A 10,998-nucleotide genomic window follows, 5' to 3' on the forward strand; every position below is an offset into this window, starting at 1 on the left:
ATCTGAAGCTTAGCAAGAGTTTCTAAGTTGGTCTGGTAAGATAAATTAGATGGACATTTAAAATCAAATGCAAAAGATAATTTTGTATTTTCTAATTTATAAGTCATATAGATTAACTAATCTTTTATATAAAAGTGCATACACATATATGAGAAAAGTAAGCTATATTCCATTTTTGTGTCCTAATTTCTGATTTTAGAGTTTATATGAGATCAAGGCATATTCTCAAGAATAACTCTGCATTCTCAAATTTATAAGTTATTAAGAATCTCTCTCATTAGTATTTAACTGTTAATACATACTAGAAAAATTAACTGCTTCATAAATAATGAAATAGATATTTATGAAATAGGGAGACATTGAATTGATAGAAGCTCTAGTAGGAGGATAGTTAGAAAAAAGTCAGTATTTTTACATATCTAGTAAGTGTGAGATCTCATGGATCATAACTCCTGATAAGTTACTAAGGTTTCAAACCATGTTGGATTATATAGGAGCCTTAATTGGTCGTAATGGATTTCCGTAATCCAGACACAATCTTATGACCCAAGTATAAGTTAATTGAAAATTAAATGGTGTTTAATAATTAAAAATAACAAAGAAAGTTTTATCTTCACAACATTAACATTGAATATACAAATAATTTAATTAGCATTATAGGTTTGAGAGTGTTTTAGAAAGACTTGAATAAGTAAAGAAGTGGGTTGGAGAAGTGAAAATCTAAGGTTGGAAATTTGTTTTGAGGGTGATGCGACACTGAGATTGTTAGTACCACAACATTGAGCTCTAAAAAAAATAGATAAAAAATATGGTACACTGTGGTGCTATGTGACATTGCCATGGCGCCGAGTCCACCAATATGGTAAGATTATGGAGAATATGAAAGATTCTTTGAGAGTGCAAGGACACAAGGAAGTTGAGCGGTGTGGCACCAGGTCAATTTAATGGTTTATAATTTCAATTCTACTGTTTTTTAAAAATATATGCTTGAAAAGGTATTCTTCTTAAGTTTGGAGAAAGTTTCATGATTTAATTTTTTATATTTTATTCTGCATACTATTCTGGACAAGTTGACAATAATAAAATAAATTTTCACCGATTAATTTTTTCGTATGAATTTCTGATAACTCTGAATAAATGTCTCAGTTTTTGAACCACTATGCAATTGATAACATATAATAAATCGACTTTTTATATAATCATTGTGAATTTAATAATATTATGGTGGTAACTAAAATTTTAGAGGATTTTGTAAAACTAGATGAGTTGCGTGCATTCTATTTAATTCATTAGTTTTACATTTTAAGTGCATCATTATGCATTTCATCGTATTCTAGAGCTCTATTATAAAAATCTCTCTTAGCCTCTCGATCTCCTGGCTCCATTCAAGGCTATTTCTAAAGCATTTAACTTCGTTTCTTTGAGATTTGAAAGTTAAAACTGCATATCTATAACCATTTTCATTTTTTTTAGATTTCATCAATTATATTTTATTTAAATATGAGTTATACTCTTTTTTTTTATTATTTTTTTTTTCTATGTAGAATGACCTAGAATTTTTTCTATGCAAAAGGTGAGCTACATTTATAAGTGGGAAACTCAAATAAGTTGAACATTCTAATATTTTTTTTTGGGTGATCAACCTTTTCGATTTACATTCGTATGTGGATTTATGATGTAATGAAGATATTCTATTTTTCGGGCATTTCATGGTCTTTGCATTACTGAGTTCAAACTTTGCCTACTCCATATTAGGTCTCATCTGGTGTTCTTGGAAGTGAGCAGAAAAAAAAAAAGGTTAGGCCTTTGTCGTTGCTTTCTATACAAGGGCCTCATTGATAATATTTATTGTTGGAACTACTTCTTGGTGTCTAATCCATTGTCTTTCTCCATTGCAGTGCCTATAAAAAATTTGGTTCAATATTTTTGTATCAACATTTTATCATAAGTTGATGATATAACATCAAAAAATTATCATGATCAGCGCGAATTTGGAGGCCAATTAAAATCATTCAAATGGTAATGGTCATGCTTAATAAATGATGAATTCCAACAAGTTGTTTTAGTGATTATATACAACATAAATACCCCCACAGCTAGGTTTTCTTTCCTTTCCTACGGCTAGGGTTTCCTCCGGCACATGGGCTTCGCCCCGCTTCGCTGGATTTTTCCGGCTGGAGGCTCTTTACTTATAGGTGGCGGTGTCGCTTGGGGTTCAAGGAAGTTTTCTCCTCTCTTTATTTTGCTGTTCCTTTGTCTCTTTTCCCGCTGGCCAACATGGCCTCGTGGCTGCTCTTTGATCCCAAATTTTTGGATGGATCGAAGAAGTCACGTTCGTTTGTAGATGCTTTATCTGGGCTTTCGTCGGATGCAAATTTTCTGCCTCTAAAATCGTTTTCTTTTCATGGATTGCCTGCTATTTGGATTACGGAGGAAGAAATTCACTCTTTAGCCGCTCCCTTCTAGTTTTCTTTGGTCGAATTTTTTCCTTCCCGGCGTCCTAGTTTAGATGCTATCCGACGATTTTTTTTGTAATCTCAATCTTTTGGCAGAGGTTTCGATAACTCTTCTTGATTCGTCTCATGTCCTAATTAAACTTGCTAATGATATAGATTACAGTAGGGTTTTTTTGCCACCAGTCGTATCTAGTTTACAATTGTTATATAAAGATTATTAAGTGGTAGCCTGAGCTTAACATTGAAGTGGATTCGCCGATTATTCCAATCTGGATTTCTTTCCCGTCTCTTCGACCTCACCTTTTCGCTCCCAAGATCCTCCATGCTTTGGGATCTTTATTTTGTCTCCCTTTGAAAATTGATTTTGTGACTTCTCTTGGCTCGCGGCCTTCTCTAGCGCGTGTTTTGGTTGAATTGGATATCACGAAAACCTATCCTGAGAAGGTTTGGCTGGGTTCCGAGAATTTGAGCTATGTTCAGCAGGTGCAAATGAATGTTTTTCCCTCATTTTATGATCTTTGTAAATCAATTGGTCTTAAGCGGGGAGATTGTTTGTTATCTTCCACTGCTGCTAAGCTTGTTTCCTCTTCGAAACCTGATATTCATGTGTCTCTTGTTGCTGTTGGTGAGGGTGTTTTGGTTGAGTTTGTTATTCCTATTTCTCTAGGTGTTGAATCGGATGTGTCTGTGTCTACCTTTGATCCCCTCCCTGCGTCCCCTATTGTTGATTGTGTTTCTCCTGGTATGCCTTTTTCTGATGTTATACTGATGGATCCTGTAGTGGATGGGTCTGTTTCATCCATCCTTGGCCAGCGGGTTTGTGTTTCTGATCCTGGGTGGTAAGTTTGACGTTAACCTGCAACCTATTGTGTCGTGTGCTACTTCTGTGCCTACCATGTGTGGCTTGGTTTCGGCTGAGGTTCCTTGTGCGCTTGCTGAGGTTTTAGATTCCTCTGTTTCACCTTCTAAGAGTAATTCATATGTTTTACCCTACGGGTGAGGTCTCTTCTCATTTGGTTTCCCCTCCTGCTCCTTCCTCTATGGAGCCTTCTGTTAATGCTTGTGGTCCTTTTGTTGAAGTTCATGTTAATTTAATAGCCCCTTAGGCTTTGTATTATCATGTGGGTGACAATTCGGGGGTGAATGCGAGATTGCAAATTGACTGGCTTAAATGTTCATCTGATTCTTCTTCTGAGTCTAGTGGGGATGAAGAACCTGGAGGTGATTTTTCCTTGCAGCATGACAGACCTATTTTTTGTGTCGTGTCTCGTGGTAGGGGCAGACATGGTAGGAAATAACTTTGGTTTGGTGTGGTGGATTTGGATCACTGGTCGGCTTCATTCTTGCTTGGCCTATGCCTGGTGGTGCTTTTTGGTTGGTTTTGTTGGTGGTCGGCTTCATTCCTGGTTGGCCTGTGCCTGGTGCTGCTATTTGGTTGGATTGGTTGGAAGGTTTACTTATTTAGGTTATGGCTCTGGCTGTTTTGGTTGGTAGGCTATTAGGTTTTTTATTTTCCTTCTCTATATGTCATTTTGCTGGAACTTGGTGTCTTTTTGGAGGCTGCGATTTATGGTTTATGGGCAATGATGTGGCTAGGGCTCACTTGTCTTAAGCCATGGCTTGTGGCAACCTTTGGTGTTGCAATTCTTGCTCGTTTTGGATGGATACTCTCTTACTCCAAACTGGATGGCCTGTGCCTGGCTTGGGTTTGGTTGGAAGCCTCTGCTAATTCCTGAGCCTGATGGGTTTTTTCTCCCTCCCTTTGTATCTATGTTGCTTTTTCTTTTTTGCTTTATAGCTGGTTGAACCCCCTTCTTTTAGTTGCAATGAAATTTTTGATAAAAAAAAAATGCTTAGTAACTGATGAGAATTTCTTACTAGGTCAACGTCATTGAAATTGCATGGCTAACTATGACGTCTTTTTACTTGGAAATAGCCTAAAAGCCTTTGTCAGATGCTAGTAATGCACAATTTTAAATTTACAAGACAATCAAGGATTGTTAAAGGGAGGCATGGCTCAAGTTAAATAACATTACATGTGGAGGTAGAAGAACTCTTTTCTAAAATCATCATGAACTGCTTAAACAAAAACTTTGCTAATTGTGAAGTCCTTAGTAATAGTGGTTCTAAGCAAAATAGTGATAGGAATAATACTATAGGTCTTGACTTTGTTAAAAATATCTATTATGTACTTAATGTTATTGAAGATAGTTTTTACTCACAATAGGAGAAGATGAGATTGCAAAGGAATATTTGTTTGGCCTCTCATAGTTGTAGTAGATATTGTGAAAGAAATGGAGAGACGATGATGAAAATAAATGATGCCAATTTTAGCAATGGTGGTTGGATTAAGAAGAGTAAGACGGTAATGGTCAAATGATGGTGAAAAAGCTATGATAATAAAACGATGAGTTTCTGATGTCAATGATTAACTAATAATAGTCAACAGATGTTGGGCGATCATTATAGGATAATGACATGCAGGTATAATATATAATTATAAAAAATATACTATAATTATTTCATGAAAATATCACCATAAAAAGTTCTACTTTTAATTAGATAGGAATGATGCATCTAAATTATATAAGTGGATCAAATCTTATTTATTGCTATATATATATATATATATATATATATATATATATACTATTAAAATAATAATTGAGCTAAAACATATTAATATTGCCTTACAATGATTTGTTTATGTATTTCCTCACACAACACTTTTTCTATAAAAAAAAATTCAAGTAATTTTGGGAGCATTTTCTCATTCTTTACAATATTTTTTTCATTTCAGGTTGTTTTTTTATGTTATCTAACAAGATCACAAAAAGACTCAACGGTGATCTAACATTATTAATATCTTTTATTCAAAACAAATATAAAAGAGGCTTGGTAAGCAAATATTTAAATAAAAAACTACTCAATATTACCTTATAAAATTTCCAATTGATCTTAAAAATAGACTTCCAAAAATATTCATATTACATTCTTGGCAAAGATTAAGATAATCAATTTATGAAATTGATGGGGTAAACCATATTGATGGAGGCCAATTAGTCCGTGAATAAGGGTGAAGGATATACTGAATGCGATCATTGGAAAGATCAAAAAGTCCAACATCACAATCAACATAACCGGGGAACATGCCGCTCGAATGATCAGCAAAATATATGCAGTTTGGTTTAATTCCAATAGCAACCATGGGATGCAAAGAAAATGTCTGATTACAACCCACAAAAAGGGAGTATTCCCCCAGCTCGTTGACAAGGATCCATTGAGATAAAGAAGAAGAAGAAGAAGAAAAAACATCATCCGGCACAAACTTGAAAACAGAGATCGTTAGTGTTCTCGCATTAAGGTGACTATTAAGAGTAATATCAATCACCCTCTCTATTCTTAGAAGAGTTCCTAACAAAAATGCAATATAGTACATACAATCAAAGTTTCTGGTGCGATTGTATGGGTTGGGTGTATTCGGGCATATCAATTCAACATTTTGTCCATTGAGGTCAAAAGCAAGCACCATAGAAAAATTTGTGATGGCGTAAAATCTTTGATTTTCTTCATGATAGCAAACATCCTCAAATTGCTCCTCATCCTCTGTGTTATAAGGAGATAATGTTGGCCCGAGAACCCAAGTCAGATCTTCTGAACTTGCCAAAGCAAGCATTTTTCTAATGCCAAAGATAACAACAACAGTTCCAGAGGAGTCATTAGAGGAGACAATGATCTTATGAAAATATATATCACGGAATTCATCAGTAGTAAAGTCATATAAAATTTCATTGAAAGAAATCCTAATGGAGCTGTCAGGGGCATATTGTGGCTCGATCAAGGTGAAAAGGGATGGGAGCGATATTTCAGCCTTTGTGACAGGGTTGAAGAGGCGAGGTTGTAAATCTATTTTGTCAAGGGTCACAAGCCATCCATCCTTCGAGCCAAAATAGCGGCGGCCATAGGTGTGGCTACCGATGGACGAGAAGTGATGATGGAAGCTGAGGACAGCTTCTTCTCTTTCTATGGTAATTTCGTGGAAGGTGAGTGAGTCAGAGGTCTCTCCGACATCATTTGAAAGGAGAAACCATGGGGAGGGACGACATTGAAATCCAAGAAGTGCATAGTTGTCAAGGGTGAAACTCCATGAGGTGCAGACAACCGATAATCGAACTAAGTCCACAATGGATAAGTGTGATGAGATGCAACAGAGGAGATCGATGGGAAGATCAGACCATGCCATAATATTATTGTATTTGAGGTAACAAATGTAGGAAAGGAGCTACAGTGCCTTCTAACACTACCACACTCAGACAAAAAATAATAAGAGTTGGAATCAAATATGCAATCTTGGATCAAGATATAAATATGTGAAATAGAATAAGTATTCGCAGTAAATATTAAAGTGCATTAATTTTTCTTCTCTTTTGTGCCTAATTAAATTTGCCAACTAGCATTATCCATACATAGAATAGTGTGTGAAATTAAAGTCTTAAATATATAATTTATCATTTAAAATTTTATATGCATTTTTAAATTAAAATTTATCTTTTATTTCATGTGGTTTATTAAGAGATTGAGTTTGTGTCAAAATTTAGCATTGTTTTAAGAGGTCTCGAAACGATTATTTTTAAATATATAAATGAGTGGAAGATGAGAAAACATATATTGTATGTGTTACCATAGACAGAGGTATTTATTTACAATAGTTATATTATTTTGTTTTACAAAATGAATTTGTTGTCTTAATGGCTCTTTCATTAGGCTGGAATTAGTTTGTTTTAAATAACATTATAAATTAATAAAATTATTGAATAATTTAGTTCTTATAATAAAAATATGTATCATGTAGTACATGAAATTTTCTTATTTTAGTAATATGCAAACCACTCACTGATTCTAATTAAAAGAGATCCCACTGCATATCTTATTTCCTCTAATGAGATATTATCATTATGTGATTGATGGAAGGAATAATGAAAAAAAAAAAAGATAAGTAGTTCATCATCACCAATTAATTGCTAGGAAAAATACTAAAGTAAAATAATGCATGTATGGTGCATATATGCATATTGCCTTTGTTAGAAAGTAATCAACAAGACCGGAAAAGAAATCTCATTTGTCTTTTCCACGTTTGTTATTCCTCCATCCTCGCTATTAGAGTCTAGTCAAAGTTTCATTTCTGCTGGGCTCTCTCTTAGTCGTAGTGACGAAGATGGAGGAAGAAATTGTGATTGGTTTGTTGGAAGCTTTACAACAATCCTAAGAATATCAAACACATTAATGGCATCCATGGAAAACCATTAGCATTGAAAAATGTACATAGTTCCATATGATTTCAAAATTAAAAGATTTGGATCAAATTCTTCATTAATCAAATATTTAAAATTATTTACAAAATCATGACTTTGAGAGGCTTTAAAATTATTTTGAATGCTTTTTGTTCACTAATATGAAAAGTTTCAACAATATGTGATCCATTTTATATGTTTAAATTTTGCATTTGTTTGAGGGTTTGATTATTTAAAATGCATGCTAAAATAACACGGCTTTGGGCTTACTGCTTTATTATTTCCTCCATCACAATGATTGCCAAAAAAAATTAGACTCTTAACCAAACATTTCTTCTACCATATATGGGATCGTTCAATCTCATGTTTATGATTCTCCTTAGCAACACAAACCATAATATTAAAAACGGACTTATAATTCAAAAATATTCATATTATATGCTTAACAAAGATTAAGATATACAATTTATGAAAGTAATTGTTCAAACCAAATTGAAGGGGGCCAATTAGGCTGTGAATTTGAGTCAAAAAAATATTTAAATTGTTCACTGTGATGATCAAAAAGCTTTGCATCCTGATCAACGTACTCTGCCAACATGTCGCTCAATTGATCAACAAAGTATATACAATTTGGTCTAATTACATGTGCCAGTGTGTGATGCAAGGAAAAAGTTTGATTACAGCCCATAAACAATGATCAACCCTATAGATCCTTAACAGGGATCCAATAAGATGAAGAATAAAAATCAACAGCAGTCGGGACAAACTTGGAAACAAAGATACCCACTGTCATCACTTTCCTACAATTATTTTTCTTCCTTTTAGTAGTATCAATCACTCTATCTATTTTTAGAAGTGCTCCTGACAAAAATGCAATATAGTACATGTAATTAGAGTTTTTGGTGTGCAAGCATGGGTCCTGAGTTGCCAGACAGATCAATTCAACATTTTTTCCATTGAGGTCAAAAGCTAGGACCATCTAAAAATGTGTGATTGTGTGAAATCTTCCTCGTGTGTCATGGAGTAAAGAGATAACTGTGGGCCGAGAACCCATGTTTTATCTCCCGGCCTTGCCAGAGTCAGAGATTTTGTATGTCCATAGATAGCAATAGTAGTTCCTAATAAGTCATTAGAAGAGACAATGATCCTTTGAAAATATATATCATGAAATCCTTCCTCGTCTATATTAAAGTATGAGTAAATTTCATTACAAAAAAAAATGGATAGAGCCGTCAAGGCCATATTGGGAGTTTATCATATGCCCTTGGTCTTTGGGTATGGTGAAAAGAGATGGGAGAGATACTTCAGCCTTTGTGAGAAGGTAAAAAAGGTGATGTTGTAGATCTTCTTTGCCAAGGGTCACAAGTCATCCATCCTTGGAGACAAAGAATTGACGACCGATGATGTAACTATCAAGGGAGGAAAAGCGACGATGACAACTAACACCGACCTCTTCTTTTTTTATTGTAAAGTCATGCAAGGTGAGTGTGTTGGATGCCTCTCTAGTAAGGGTGTCAATTCAGGTCAACGATTGGGTTCGGGTCGAACCCAACTTAACCAGGACGTAAATGGGTCTACCCGAACCTAACCCATTTAGCTAAATGGGTCAAAAAATTGAACTCGAACCCAACTCGCATGGGTTACCGAGTTGACCCGACATAACCCTACCCACCAATTTCTTCCCAGCACCAGATAGAGCAATAGTAGCTCAGGCACGAGCATTGCGGACCATGTGGTGTAGATACATCCGTGTGGGTGAGTGGTTGAGTATGGCCTACTAAGGGGAAAGTGTGGCCCACTGAGGCGAACAGAGGACAGGGTGCCACCTCTCGGCAAGGGCACTGGGGCCTGGGGTGAACCGCGCAGAACAGGATGCGTCGATGTGAGACAGGGAGGGACGTAAGGAAGCCATCACTAGGCTAGGGAAGTGGGACCTAGGGAGAACCACGCGGGATAGGATGTGTTGATGCGAGATAGGGAGGGATGTTAGGACGCCGCCGCTAGGGCATTGGGCCAAAGTCTGAACTGTGCAGTGTGGTCATTGGTGTGGGCGTGACCGTATGAGCAATCGATTACATTGCGAACAACCGACCAGGTTGTGACTCGTGAGAGAGCAGATTAACACCTCAGCGGGATTGGGCATAGTTGTATGGGCTATATTGATTGGTTATCCGGATCGACATGCGGGTTTCTGAGTCAACATGAACCCGAACTGTTTTTCAAATGGGTTAGAAATAAAAACCCGAACTCGACTCGTTTCACAAATGGGTTAACCCGAACCCTGATTTTTTTGGGTCGGGTTTCGGGTCATGTCAACTGTTTACACCCCTACTCACCAGCTTCATTGGGAAGCAATAGCCATAGTGAGGGACAACATTGAATTCCATTGGGTACATTGTTGGAAATAATGGAATTCCATGAAGTGCAGACACTAGAGAATCAAAGGTAGTCTACAATGAGAAATTGCGATGAGAAGCAACGGAGGAGATCTATTGGGAGATTAGACCATGCCATAGTATTATTGTATATGTGGTGGCAAATAGTTGAGAAAAGGTGCTTGAATGCTGTATGCAATCTATGTTAGATATACAAGCATAGTTGTACACATGTACAACAATTACTAATAGAATTAAACATCTCCATACAACCACTAAAAACATTTTAAAAAAAAAAAGTAAAATGAATAGTACAGGCCAGCAAATATTAAAAATTATAATTTAATTTTAGCACCAATAAAATGTAGTGAGTTCAAACAAAAACTATCCTCACAAAAAGGTTTTCAAATAATGTTGGAAATGACCATAAAAAACTTGAAAATATTATATCATAGTCTATAGATGCTATAGATTCCAATAGCTGTCTGTCAATCTCTCGAAGAAGATCAATTGGAAGGGGTAGGTAACCATTTATCTAAAGAAAATGTTATAAACTTGGGCCAAGCTTCTCAAACACCTATTAGAAGTCATTTAAATTCACTAGTAAAAATGCCCGTGCATTAAATACACGGGACTAAAAATTTAAAAAATAAAAATTCATATTATAATATTTTAATTATATTATCATTATTAAGACGAAAATTTGTATAAATATAGATTATTTATAATTCTATTATACTTGAATTAAGATAAATTAAAATAAGAAATCATATACATAAAAACAACCATTTAAGGTTTATAAAACAATTTCAATTTATTTCATTTATCTTTCCTAAAAAAGTTAATAAATTTCCTCTAAACAAAAAAAAAGTGAAT

The 10,998-nt window shown here is 35.2% G+C and overlaps 1 protein-coding gene across 1 annotated transcript; it reads right to left on the bottom strand.

The window, feature by feature from the left end:
- Positions 1-5,475: 5,475 nt before the first annotated feature.
- On the bottom strand, positions 5,476-6,699 carry LOC110095541. Its single transcript, XM_020821133.1, has one exon. It carries the CDS (start codon positions 6,697-6,699, stop codon positions 5,476-5,478), a length of 1,224 nt encoding a protein of 407 aa, XP_020676792.1.
- Between the last annotated feature and the right edge of the window lie 4,299 nt (positions 6,700-10,998).

This window comes from Dendrobium catenatum, unplaced genomic scaffold (genome assembly GCF_001605985.2).
Source record: "Dendrobium catenatum unplaced genomic scaffold, ASM160598v2 original_scaffold_76759, whole genome shotgun sequence".
In the NCBI taxonomy this organism is placed as follows: Eukaryota; Viridiplantae; Streptophyta; class Magnoliopsida; order Asparagales; family Orchidaceae; genus Dendrobium; species Dendrobium catenatum.

Bases quoted from the DNA above. Each gene is read 5' to 3' on its own strand.
- LOC110095541 (XM_020821133.1), bottom strand. From the start codon at position 6,699: ATGGCATGGTCTGATCTTCCCATCGATCTCCTCTGTTGCATCTCATCA.